This window comes from Sabethes cyaneus, chromosome 1 (assembly GCF_943734655.1).
Source record: "Sabethes cyaneus chromosome 1, idSabCyanKW18_F2, whole genome shotgun sequence".
Lineage (NCBI taxonomy): Eukaryota > Metazoa > Arthropoda > Insecta > Diptera > Culicidae > Sabethes > Sabethes cyaneus.
In genome coordinates this window covers 148467024-148480748 of record NC_071353.1, presented here as the reverse complement: position 1 = coordinate 148480748, position 13725 = coordinate 148467024, and the positions used below count along the sequence as shown (strand labels likewise).

The 13725-nt window shown below is 41.2% G+C and overlaps 1 protein-coding gene across 16 annotated transcripts in view; it reads right to left on the bottom strand.

Moving 5' to 3' along the window:
- Positions 1 to 13725, bottom strand: part of LOC128733175 (protein lap4-like) — a 218248-nt gene that overhangs the window by 72953 nt on the left and 131570 nt on the right. For 12 of the 16 annotated variants that reach the window (XM_053826831.1, XM_053826830.1, XM_053826839.1 and 9 more), the window contains 8 exons: positions 13417 to 13613; positions 12724 to 13326; positions 12483 to 12666; positions 12319 to 12422; positions 11680 to 12135; positions 1945 to 2256; positions 918 to 1028; positions 676 to 855 (listed from right to left, as the gene is read on the bottom strand). In XM_053826831.1, the coding sequence (XP_053682806.1) occupies positions 676 to 855; positions 918 to 1028; positions 1945 to 2256; positions 11680 to 12135; positions 12319 to 12422; positions 12483 to 12666; positions 12724 to 13326; positions 13417 to 13613 (2147 nt within the window). The remainder of the gene's footprint in view (positions 1 to 675; positions 856 to 917; positions 1029 to 1944; positions 2257 to 11679; positions 12136 to 12318; positions 12423 to 12482; positions 12667 to 12723; positions 13327 to 13416; positions 13614 to 13725) is intronic. The other 4 variants (XM_053826840.1, XM_053826841.1, XM_053826842.1 and 1 more) reach the window with 4 other exon arrangements.

The following is a 13725-nucleotide window of genomic DNA, read 5'->3' as shown; positions in this document are numbered from 1 at the left end:
GCACTCGTTGTTTTATTATCCGCAGCCGACCAAGAAAGTAAGACTAGACGGCGCGAAAAGTTTACTCTGCATGCATTCGGCATTGTACTGTCATGAATCGTGAAGATTGACAGAGCGACACTCGACAGCCATTGCAATAGTCACACAATGGAGTACAAAAATGTTTTTGATCTAAATGTTCTAAACTACACATACATTCATAGACAAACAAAAACAAAAACATCGAATAAAGCACAATCTGGTGCTGTTAATGACAGCAGCACAGCAATGGGGGAGAAAAGGTCGCGGAGGAGGGGGGGGGAGATGTAGAGCACACTGTGTTATTTTGTTTTTTTCGGCAAGAAGGGGACAGATTACATACCTCCGTTTGCAAGCGAACTATTTCGAAATGCTGGGCGTGGTGGTGGTGCAATTTTGTGTATGAATTGCATTTGTAAAAAAAAGAAGGACAAAAAGCAATAACCTATGTTAGAGAAGAAGTAAGTCTAGCCGGAGCAGGTTCGTTCCTAGAGTTAGGTGCGCGCGGGACTCGACCGCGAATGCAAATCATAAGAGCTTACATAAATGAAGTGTGCGTATCGTAGAAGTGTCTGTCTTTGTGTTTGTTTGTAAGCAAAAGTGTATTCGGTAATAATTCGTTTTCCGAGGTGGTTGAAGAAGGGCAGACGCACTTACCTGGAAACCGGCGGGCAGGGGATCGTGCTGAACCGTCAGCTTAATTTCGTCGCATGGCCTCAGCAGTTCCATCACCGCTTCCTGGTGCGTGGCGCTGGTAACATCCGTTCCGTTTACCTTCAGGATGCGGTCGCCCATTCGTAGCTTGCCGGACAGGGCCGCGATACCACCGGGGACGATCTGGTAAAATGAAAAATTCAATGTTTTCTCGATGCAATCACGAGGGAAAAGAATAAACTTACGTGGGAAATAAAAATACCGGGCTCGTGCGAACCGAACGGTGTGCACGAGTGATCCGTGCCCCCGATGATGCTGAAACCGAGCGAACCCTGATCCTTGGGCAGAACGACCTCCTGTGAGCGGGTCGATGAAAAGGTAGAACGGAAGGAAATTTGTTTTAGAATGACAGCCGTCTCTTCGAGGTTAGAGCAAACTACTACGTACTAGAAGTCGATGGTTGCAAGGTGGTTGTGCTAATATGAGGGAAGCTACGCTTTATAAATACATTTTTTTTGTGAATAAAAACAACTATGGAGTTTTTTAGGACGAGTTTATGGAGCATTTCTCAAGAAAGTTTGAGTAAAATGTTACATTTTACAAATGCTTTAGGAAAATGAATCATATAAATAATAACTATTATTTTGAAATGACAAAAATGCAAATGAATTGTGAAGTTATTAATAACAAAGATGAGAGCAAAGTATCGTCATTAATTTTTGGAGATTTTATATAATTGTTCAACAAAACTTTCTTCTGTAGATAATAAAGCGCCTCCTGGATTGAGAAACTAACAATTAAACCCACACACCAAGCATAAACACAAAATATTTGTACAGAAAACCAATCTTAATAAAAAATAAAACGAAATTGAACAGTACAGTCTGGAACCAGGGGATTACCAATTCAAATGCTAGTGGTGAAAGTGACTAAAAACAACACACAGACAGACATTGTGAAAGGTGAAAAGCTAAAAAAACGAAAATAAAATCAAACACAAAGGATTAAAACAAAACAAAAAAAGAAGATTAAGGTGAACATAAAAAAATGCTACTGTGTGATTTGCGAACAGAGTTCCAAACTTTTAAAGTATGTGTGTTTGTGTTTTTTTTTTTGTATGTATGTGTATGAAACTGCGCGAGCAGATGAGGATACGAAAACAAAATCTAATAGAATCGCTTGCTCTGTTCGTTCGCTCTCTGGTGGTGTGTGTTGTGGTTGTTTTGCTGTTTTGCTGTTTGGTGGTGGGAATCATCAAAACACGGTATTCACCTCACTGATTAGTGGTTCCAATAACCGATTGTCAGTAACCCTGGTCATTACCGTCTCAGTGAAGGTCGACTTGGTGATGGTCTCGGTGACGGTGCCGAGCTCGGTCGGCGCCGGTGGCAGCATCGGCAGATCCGGGACGGCTTTCTGCACCGTAACGGTGACGGACGGACCACCGGGCGCCGTCGGATCGGCTCCTGAGGTGCCGTTTCCGCCCTGCGTCAACCGTTCCACGTGTACCTGGCGGCCTCCGCTGATAAAGTGCGACGGGATCATGGCCTGGAAGTCGGCGCTCGTCATCGGCCGGGCCGCTACCTAGGAAGTTGGCGAAGCGAGCACGCGCGGTGGTGGTGGTGGTGGCGGCGGGTTTCGGGTTTGGGGGTTTTGTTGTGTTTGGCAAGGGGTTTGTTTTGGGAAGGCGTGCGTGCGTGCGTTTTGGGGCCGTATGGGTTCGATTGATTGCGGCACGCAAGTGTTTTGCGGTTTTGGGTTTGCATAAGAGCGTTGTTTTTTTTGTTTAAATTTGTTTAATCAGGAAAGCCAATACCAGGAGACGCACAACAGGGTGGTGTGTTAGGAAAACATTCAAACACGAAACACGTTGCGACATACGATGGAATTAGAGGGAAGAAAAAAAAAGAGAAAAAAGGACACAATGAAACAATGCATTAACTGATAATATTAGTAGTACAAAACTAGGTTCTGGACGTTTTCTTCTTGGCAGGTGGGGCAACACTCATTAATTTTTTTTATCTACTGAGCCTGAGTTTTTCGCGGTTTATTAGGCTTTTGATAGACTTTATAAATAAAGTTAGGACTAATATATTCTAAAAATTTAAAATTACTTTTGTAGTTCCGTAAGGTAGCCAACTGAGACCCATTATCTTCTCGATATATACCAGCGTTCCAAATCTAACGTTACAGTGCATTTAACAAATGCCCGAACTCTTATATTGAGGACAATTTTAAAATATTTCACATGATTGTGCATTTCTCCAAATATGTATATCATAACAAATGATCCGAGTAACATTTTGAATTTTATTATATTCTCATAATGATATTCATGACGAATTTTGGTCATAAAAACGATCATTAGAGTATAATAAAACCTTCATTGTCACTTGAGGAGAAAGTACCTTCATTTCTCTTCTCATCCGTTTGTAACAAAACTATAATTAGAATAAATATACCAGTATAACTAAAACTAGTAAAAATATGTAAAAAATGGTTAGGATTTAAACGCTTGATTCAATCATTGGATTGCATTGGAGATTGGATAAAAGCATCTCTGCATTCGGAATTGTGCTGCCGTCAGAAGAGGTACAGAACGGCGACAACTGCTAGTTTTATTTCAACATACATATCCGAAAAAAGATTTTTATTCAATTTTGTAGTAAAAGCAAGTGCGCCCGGGTAGAAATGCATAACAAATATTAATGTAAAAACATTACGGTTACTATGAATTTTACTGTTTACAACACATTATGCTGAAACTTCACTGTACCGTTCTTAGAAAATTTTTCATATTAATGTAAAAACTTTACGATTACAATGAATTTTACTGTTTACAACACTTTATGCTGTAACTTCACTGTACCGTTCTTGGAAATTTTTTCATATAATTCGGCAACAATGCAAATTGTTTCGAAGCAGGAAATAATCTATCTAAGGTCCAATCCTTGGCAGGTTGAGTTATTTGTATACACAAATTATGTCTCTTCCTCCGTCTACTGTAGAAACCGACGAGCCAGAAGTTTAATCTAATAATCCGAAAGCCTACATTTTTTTTTGCAGAACTTATCTTAAATTTCATTGTAACTTCGTTGTAAAACAGTGTAAAACTTATAGTGAATGTACCACAAATTTTACTGTTTTTGGTTTTTATTTGTATGGGAAAAAGCCGAAAAATTTAGTGTTACATCACTTAATCACCCCCTTATTCGCTGTAAAATTGGCGGTTTCCATTAAAATTTACTGTGAAAACAGTGATATTCACGGTAACTTCAGTGTAACTTTTACAAAGATTTTCACTGTTTCAATGTGGTTTTTCGAAGTTTTTCAATGTTTGTAACAGTGAAATTTAATGTTTTTTTGCTATACATTTTTATTCGGGTACTGACCCCTAGTACTTTCCTAATATGAGCGATGAAGACGGCTCGAAAATGGTAATAGTTTGAAGTCTGTCAAACTAATTGTGATATCTTTTTAAAAACATGAAATACCGGAATTATTCAGCCGGTTTTATTTTGTCCTAATAATCTGGAAGCTTACAATTTTATATGCAGAATTTACCTTAAATTTCATTGTAACTTCATTGTAAAATAGTGTAAAACTTACAGTGAATGTACCACAAAGCTCACTGTTTTTGGTTTTTATTCGTATAGGAAAAAGCCGAAAAATTGAAAACAGCCGAACTGTGAAAACAGCGATATTCATGGTCACTTCAGTGTAACTTTTACAAAGATTTTCACTGTTTCAATGTGATTTTTCGATGTTTTGTAACAGTGAAATTCATTGTTTTTTCGCTATACATTTTTATTCGGGTATCCTCCTTGACAATAAATTTTAATGTTTTTACTGTATTCTGCATTTTATTCTTGGTAGGGAGTACAAATCTGACACACCCGGTGACAATTTCTAATCTTTCAAAGAAAACCACCATAAATATAAGTATCCTTACAGTTAAACATAAAACACCGGGCGTCTGCATGGCTGCAGCGAAACTTTAACTATATAAACTTCCTCAAAAACAAAATATACAATAGCTGCTAAGAAAATTGAAAAGTTTTGCGATTTTGTTAAAACCTCGTTTAGATTCTAGTGAAACTGAGTTCCCCACAACTTTCCGACAGCAGTTATAATACTATTATACTGCCAAGTGACTTACACGCCAGGTTTTTGAAAACCTCCTTAAAAGTGCGGTTATAAGCTCACGTTGTTTTATTACACCCTGCTGAAAGCAACAATAAAATCTATTATATTTTTCACTGATTGATGACGGCAATCGCTATAATTTAACTATGCGTTTCGTTTTACGTTCAACAAAACTACAAAACATAAAAGCTATATCAGCCAGCCAGCTATATATATAGCCGTGAGCAGAAAAGTTATAGTTTTACTGTCAGATTATGCTATTCCAATTTAGTTTATAGTGACCATAACAAAAAATATTCGAAAGAATAAATAATAAATTTTCAGCAGCTTCCGTAGTTGTGCAGCAACTGCGCATTAAATTTTATCGTCCATATTGGAATGATAGATGGTTGTAATCAAGGCGCTATCGAAATTATGCAATTTTTGAAAACCAGTTTAAACAAAATCTTCTATTTATATAAGAGACTTATGTCTGTACCGAAAACCATGTCTCTGACAGGACGTCATAAGAGGTTTATCGGTAACTAAAAACAGGTCCCTGACAGGACCTCAAGCTTTCGTAGTAATGGGTTGTATTCTCAGTCACCTCATTGGTCGACTGCTGGACTGCACGATTGCTCAACTGTTTGACTAGACTGCTCGACTGGTCTGGTCGATTAGACTGCTCGATTTGATTGCTCGACTACACTGCTTAACTGAACTGCTCGACTGAACTGTTCGATTCTACTGCTCGACTCAATTGCTTGATTGGACAGATCGATTTGACTGCTTGACTGAACTGCTCGATTTAACTGCTCGAGTGAACTACTCGGATTAACTACTCGATTCGACTGCTTGACATTGCTGGACTTACTACTCGACTGACTGCTCGATTAAACTGTTCGACTGGACTGCGCGACTTAACTGCAGACTGAACTGCTCGAATGGACTGTTCGATTCGACTGCTCGACTGGACTGCTTGACTGCACAGTTTGATTCATCTGCTCGATTCTTGATTCAACTGTTCGATTCGACGCTCAACTCAACCGCTCGATTCAACTGTTTGAATCCGCTGCCCGACTGGGCACCTTGACTCAACTGCTCGACTCGACTACTCGACTCAACTGCTCGATTAAACTGTTCGACTGGACTACTCGACTGAACTGCTCGATTAAACTGTTCGACTGAACTGCTCGACTGGACTGCTTGGCTGAACAGCTTGATTCATCTGCTCGACTAGACTTCTCGACTCAACTGCTTGACTTAACTGTTTGATTCGACAGCTCGATTCAACTGCTTGACTGGATTACTCTACTCAACTGTTCGACTGGACTACTCGACTGAACTGCTCGATTAATCTGTTCGACTTAACTGCACTATTGAACTGCTTGACTGGACTGTTCGATTCGGCTGCTTGATTCATCTGCTCGACTAGACTGCTCGACTGAACCGCTTGACCCAACTGCTCCACTAGACTAGAATCGAATCAACTGCTTTACTGGACTACTGGACTGGTCGACTAGACTACTCGACTCAACTGCTCGATTAAACTGTTCGACTAGACTGCTCGGATTAACTGCACGATTGAACTGCTCGACTGGACTGTTCGATTCGACTGCTCGACTGGACAGCATGATTCAGCTGCTCGACTAGACTGCTCGACTCAACTGTTTGATTCGATGCTCGACTGCACTAATCGACTCAACTACTCGACTCGATTGCTCGAATGAACTCCTTGACTCAACTACTCGATTGGACTATTCGAATCGGCTGCTCGACTCAACTGCTCAACCCGATTGCTCGATTCAACTGCTCGACTAGACTACTCGATTTGATTGCTCGACTCAACTGACAGATTGATTCAACAGCTCTACTGGACTGCTCGACTCAACCCACTCAACCCGACTGCTCGACTCAACTGTTTGATTCGACAGCTCGACTTAACTGCTCGATTCAACTGCTCGACTGGAATACTCGACTGAACTGCTCGACTCGACTGCTCGACTCAACTGCTCGACCGGGCTGCTCGACTGAACAGCTTGATTTATCTGCCTTTCTATAGATTTCGTAAAAGATATCAAATTTGAACATTATTAGATTGAAGTATACGCTGCAATTGGATACATCTAGAACAATCGTCGGAGCACAGTTCACACTGCACCAAATCTGCGTTAGTGGTTCAAGACGGCCTAATTTGTGGTTTTCCAATTATTGCTTAGTTTTAGACTGGTTGACTGGGTGGGACTTTCTAGGTGCACAATGTAGTGGGATCAAATGTGTAACTTGTCTTATCGGAAGTCTTCCCAGCAATGATATCAAAGCCGGATCACCACCACTGGTGGGGTTCGACGAGAGGAAGACAAAACGAGACGATAACGTAAGCCTTCTTTAACGAATGCCAAATCCTGCCTGCCAGTAGTGCCAGTAATTGTAGAACGTTCCAAACTTTTCGGAACGTTACCTTTATGTAACACGGTTTCTTTCTTTGCCAACTGTCAGATGTCGCTGTCGAAATACGATTGCATCGTTATGTATAACGAAACGTGTGTATTGCACTGCAGGGCCGTTTTAAGGACAAATTTTTGAACATTTTGTTCGATCGTGATCGTGTTCGATCGACTTCTTTGTGCTGCAGACTGGATAGTGTCGGTCGGTTACGGAACCATAAACTAGGAAATGTATCAAAATGGGTACCTTCGGAAGAGGTTGCTGTATTTTCTAGAGCAGCTACCTTTTCTCGCCCGATTTGGCAAGCTATTCATATTTAAACAGCGGTACAACGACAATGGCGTCACTGTAGTTTCAAAGGAGAAGCAATTAGTGGCCGATTGTGAAGGGTGAAACTGCAAGTGACGTGGATTTCAAGCCAAAATGGAACTTACTCATGTACGTAACAAGTGAAACACAGTTGTTAAAAAGGATGACAGGCCATATTCAGGGAAAGTCCGCCCAATGGGCACCAGTTAGAAATAAGGCTGAAACAATGGCTTTGCAGGGTGGCAACTGGATGCGAAAAACAAAATTCCCTGATATTTTCAGGTGTGTTTAAAAAAATTCCAGATTTCATATGGCGATATAATTTCAACTGAAAACATGTTTCGTTCATTCATAATTGAATTATTTTTCATACAACGAAAAAGTGAGAAAAACTACCCAATTACCGTCCAATCGTCCAATCTACTCATTTTCATCTGTGTTTTTATATCACATATCCTCTGTAGAGCAGTAGTTGCTGTTCCTCCGCATTCTTATTGTTACGAAATTCGTTGTCTTCAATGAGCATTGAAGGTGCGTTTCTTGTTTTCAATATAAGACTTTAAAATGTTTTTGGACATTCTGAAATGACCCCCAAATTTGGCGTTAAAGTGATCAGTTTCTCTTCAAGCTCCATTCACATTTTTCAGTCATCGATGTTAGCTAAACCTTAATTGAAAAGTTTTGCATCTAGAATGCTAGGTGCAAAAAGTTTAATCAAACAACTCTCGTATATTTGCTCCATACAGTCTCAACCGAACCTACCGAAACGGGCAATTTACCCCACTTACTCTATTTCCCGAGGCGAGGTCTCCAATTGCTCTCTCCTATTCTGCCGACCGGCAAATTACACTCCGCGCGTAAGTTCCTTATTCGTTTTTTTTGCGCAAGCTCAAGCGCAAGCGGAGCATGAAAAATTGATAAACAAAATTGGTTAGCCTTATGTTCAATTTCAATTTCGCTGCGCGCATACTTAGCAAACTGAGCCGCACCTTCTTCGAAATCTTTTTGTTACTTTATATCTCCGTTAGCCGATCTACTTTCCAACTAACGCGGCTTATTTTACTTTGCATGGATTGGTCGAGATTAACTCCTCCGGGTCCCAGCTAGATCCCTTTGCAAATCACGGAGCTAATTATACTTATTTATCGATTTTGAAGTGTGCTTGACTACTGAATGAATCGATCATTGCAGTTGTTTGAAAAATATCCCGATTTTGTCCTAAATTCCCTGATTTCCAAGTTTTTCCAGGTCAAGTCAAATTTCCTGACAATTTCAGGTTTTCCAGTTCATGACAAAAACGGCAATTTTTTGATAAAATCTAATACGGCGACCGAATCCAAGATGGCCGCCAAAAATTTAATTCCCTTTGAAAGTCCTGTTCTTCTTCTTTACAGAACCGGGTCATTTGTTAGTTGTTTCATGGCAAAGTTATGAAATATCACATGACATAGATCTCAAAGTTTGCTCAAAATTCAACTTTTTTTTAAACTGTTAGGTCCCTTGGCGAACGAGGGGTCCACTATTTCGAGGTATCAAGAGTGTAATTCTTATTTTTTAGCCATTTTCAACCAACCAAGCGCAAAAGTTCCAATATTTGAAGACCTCGTGTCAGTAGTGGCCCCGTTTCAGCGAGAATTACTCAGGTATTAGGCTACCTTATATAACGGGCTACAGTAGTTTGATGAGTAAAACATTCGGGTACTAACTGAAAGAGCGTAAAAGCGAGCCCCACCTGTCATCGGGCACAACCCGATATATTTTTGGTTTGTATCGAAATTTTCCAGTTCATTCTATTAATCATTCTTCGCATCAGCCACTTCCTCCTTTTCATTCACTACATTCAAACTTCATACTTTCTCGAGCAAGTTGTTTTACTCCGCTTTTCATGAATAGCAAATTTCAAACCTGACGGAGCTGAAATTTTTTTCTCGATTATTCGTAAATTCCATTAAGAATTGAAATTTTTCCATAAAACTTTGTTTCGTAGATATCTTTGATGAGGTTTTGGGTTCTATTCTGTGAAGCGAGATCCGTAAAAAGCCAAATTTCGCTGCGTTTACCATTCGCATTTACTTCGATATACTGCGAATCAAGTCATAAGGTCCGCAAAAGGTCCGTCCTAAAATTCCAATGTCATTCGATTCGACTCAATTCGATTCATTAATGGGCACCCTCGGTATTCCAGACGGTGGAAAATCTTGCTTAAAAATTTTGCCTTCAAGTCCTCTCCCATTCTGGTAATAAACGGTAAGTAACCGTGATTTTTTTTCTCCATTGTAGCGTCAAGAAGTACTCCCGATTTGGGCATTTTTAGCCGTATGATTTTGTAAAATTTTGTACACGGCCATAGTGAATGGACTTATAAATAAAAATATTTCCAATTTTTGCAGACTTTACTTTAATCGAAATTTCCTGGTTTTCCCAAACATTGCGTTTTGAAGAAGTTTATAGCTTACGAAATTTTTCAAAAATCCAGCAAAAGTTTTTCACAAATTTTTTTACGACGGCGATAGAAAACTGTAAAGATAAGTCGGAAAACCTATGTTCTAATTCTTATAAAATTCTTAAAATAATGTTCTCTTGTTTGCCAACCTAGTGATTTAGTGACAAAAATTACACGAATGTGTTTATTATTTGCGTTGCAATTTAGTCAAACCCAACGCACATTGCAGTGCATTTCAATGAACAAGTGGCGGATATGTCGCAATATCGCCATGAAACAGTTGCATTCAATGTAGGCTTAGTGCAACAACATTGGCTTTATAACAGTTAAATGCCACATCGTAAGTGAAAGCATTGTACAGCGGTCCCCCGAATAAGGCGGTAGGTGGTGCTGTACGTCAACGGTGATTGCTCAGTTGCATATTAATCAATAAAGTTGATATGTGGTACATTGTTAGTATCTGATATAAGCCAAGTCAACTGCTAAAAATCTATTTTATTGGTTAACGGGGAGCTGAGAGATTGCGATGGGCGTACAGCGTCACCCATCCGCCTTATTGAGGGGGTGCCTGTAGTTGACAGCATAAAGGCAGCGTAGGTTACTAACATGTAGGGGCTGAATGAAATAGGCGAATAGGAAGCATCAGATATGGGGCACAGAGAAAACAGTTTTGGGTTTATAAAATAGAATCCAACATGCGGTCTTTAGTGTTTTTTTTTAATCATTTCGGTAGATTAAAGTGGTTTAATATTCAACCATCTTTCATTGGGAACAATAACGAAATAAATTCATAATTTAGTCGTGAGCCCCTCACGTTCTGGTAATATGTTGTAGTTGAATTTTAGATGGGAAGGTCTAACGATTAGTGTTATCGTGCTGGTGATAGGTTCCGATTCCTATCTACCATAACTACATGACAAACATAAAGATCAACGATTTTGGACAGTATAAACGGAGTTTGTACCCAAATGTCTTCGAAACACTGTATCAGTAAAATAATGTTCTACCACAATTCAGTTCTATCTTGATAATCTATCCAACAAAAAATAAGTTGGAATGATTTAAATATTTTCGTCACACTCTGGCGTCTGGCGTCACCGTCTACCTAATATGGCAATTTAAAAATAAAAAATAAATCAGAACCAATGGCTGCAGCACTGTTTTCTTACTGTAATAATTCAAGAATTAAATTTTTACGATATTCATTCTATTCATCGCTCAAGGAACACTTCTGCCATGGAGATAAACGGTTTCATCTATAAACAAACCAAAGTAGCACCAATGGGAAACCCATTTCCACTAACTTCTTTTTCTACCACGATCTCCAAAGCGGTTAATTTTCAATCTATTTATGTATTCAAAAATCGTAATCAACTATCATAACTATCAGAAGAAAACGTCCAGAGATTGGCACATCCTTCAGAGATTAATCAAAACATTCATCAATAGAGTTAGGAGTCAAAAATTAACGGTTTTCGTGCATCGTGCAAGAATGTGTTTGTGTGTATGGATGTGTGCGAAATTACACGCAAAATTCGCCTCATCCGGCAGCCAAAAAAAACAGTAAATTCACGATGCAGCATTCCGGTTAAAAACTTAAGCCAAGCGACGACGAGGCTAGCGCAAAGGGGGCTGCTGGACCTTCTTTCCTGTATATGTACCTGTACCTGTACGTGACTCACCTGCGTGTCGTCGGTGTGATTGTTTGCGGCGGCGGAGCTGCTACTACCGTCGCTGCTGCTGTTGTTGTTTACCGGCGACTTGACAACAACCAAGCTATTGTTACTATTGCTTGTTGTACCGTTGATTACGGTGTCAGCGGCCGAGGATGAAGTCGTCGTCGTCGTCGACGACGACGACAGTGATTGCGGATGATGATGATGATTGCTAATATTGCTGCTGCTGCTGTTGCTGTTGCTGCTGTGTGTGCTACTACTACCGTTTGTGTTGCTGCTGATTTTGCTGTTGTTGTTAGAACTACTACCATTGGCAGTCACCACCACCGGGTGGCCATTGTTATTTACAGACGTTTGTGGGGATAATACTGTTCGTGGGGCAGGTAATGGTGGCTGTTGTTGTTGTTGCTGGGGCACTTGCTGAGGCTCACCGGCGGCCATTGGCTGCTGCTGTTGCGGCTGCTGGTGTAACAAATGTGATGATGATTGTGCGAATGAGTTTTGCTGGTGTTGTTGAGGTGAAGAATACAGTAGTGGTTGTTGCTGTAGTGGGGATGATGAAAATGATTTTTGTTGAACACAGAACAAAGGTGGACAAATGAGGGTGCTAGTGCATGGCGGGTTTTGGGGTAGGTTTTGATTTACCTTGCGAATAGTTGTGTGTTTTACTTCCGGCTGGGGCGGATACTCCGTCGCTGACGAATTCAGTTCAGCGGCATCCTCAATGGAACGACGATAACCCGAATAAGCTGTCGCAGAAAATCCATTAGTTAAGAATATAGACTGATATGAAACCCCAAAAAACTCACCGGGTCGATTGGCCATATATCCGGTTGGGTTGAGACCTTTCAGCATCGGACTTCGCGGGCTGGTTGGCGGTTCCAGTGGACCTTTGACTTCTCGCTGAACCACCAATCGAACGAAGCGCTGATGATCGGTCAACAGCTGAACAGCGGCATCGTGATGGGCATTTGTGATGTCAATTCCGTTGATCTATTTCATGAAAACAATGTAGAATTTTCTATGCACAATAAATTGTTTCAAACTTACCGCCAGCACGCGATCGCCCACCAAAATTTTCCCATCCTTGTGAGCCACCCCACCCTCGGTTATTCGGGAAATATAAATTCCCTCGGAACCGTCCTTGAACGGTGCATGCCCCTTACCGCCGGCTATGCTGAAACCGAGCCCCTGCCCGATCTGATCGCGGATGAGTGTTGTGTGCAGGATAACTTTATGGGTAATTTCATTTCCATTGAGCAAACCCATCGTCATCGGCATCGGAGGAGTTCCTGCGTTTCCATTCGGCAGCCCAACGACGTTGAACGACGGATGTGGTACTTCTCCACCTCCGCCCAGGCCTCCACCTCCTCCTCCTCCTCCTCCACCGGCAATTCCTTCCATCATCAGCGGTTGCTGCTCGACTGCAACGGCAATCGGCGGTGGAATCACTTTCTGCTGCTGCTGCTGATGAGGCTGCTGCTGCTCGACGATCTGTGCAACCGAGCCGCTCTCATCGAACACCGGATGTCCAATTAAACGTGTTATCTCCCGCGCAATGAACAGCACCAGCACGGAGCCGCATGCTTTTAGCACTTCCACCGCATCGTAATGGTCGGCATCTTCCACCGAGATACCGTTCACTTTAAGTACCTGCAAATCAGAAAAAAGAAAAAGAAAAGCGTCTCAGACTAACTAAGGCTAACTGAGACTGAGACGCCAGCCAGGAAAACCTCTTCTTACCTTATCGCCTACCCGCAGACCGGCCAGATCGGCCGGACCACCCTCCGTCACGCGGGATATGAAAATGCCTTCGTCGTCCCCCTTGAACGGGGTCGAACCCCGGCCACCGGCAATGCTGAGCCCCAGGCCGGCCGATGTGCGTTCAATGTGAATTTCGAACCGTTCCTCCTTCAGCTCGGTGAAGTTGTCCAGGGCGTCTGAGGGAAAATAGAAAAAAAAGGAGAGTGAAAATTAGAAACATGATTGGATTGCACATGATAATAATAGCAAAAAGTTGATGGTAACTTTTCGATGCTCTCTAAGTGGTTG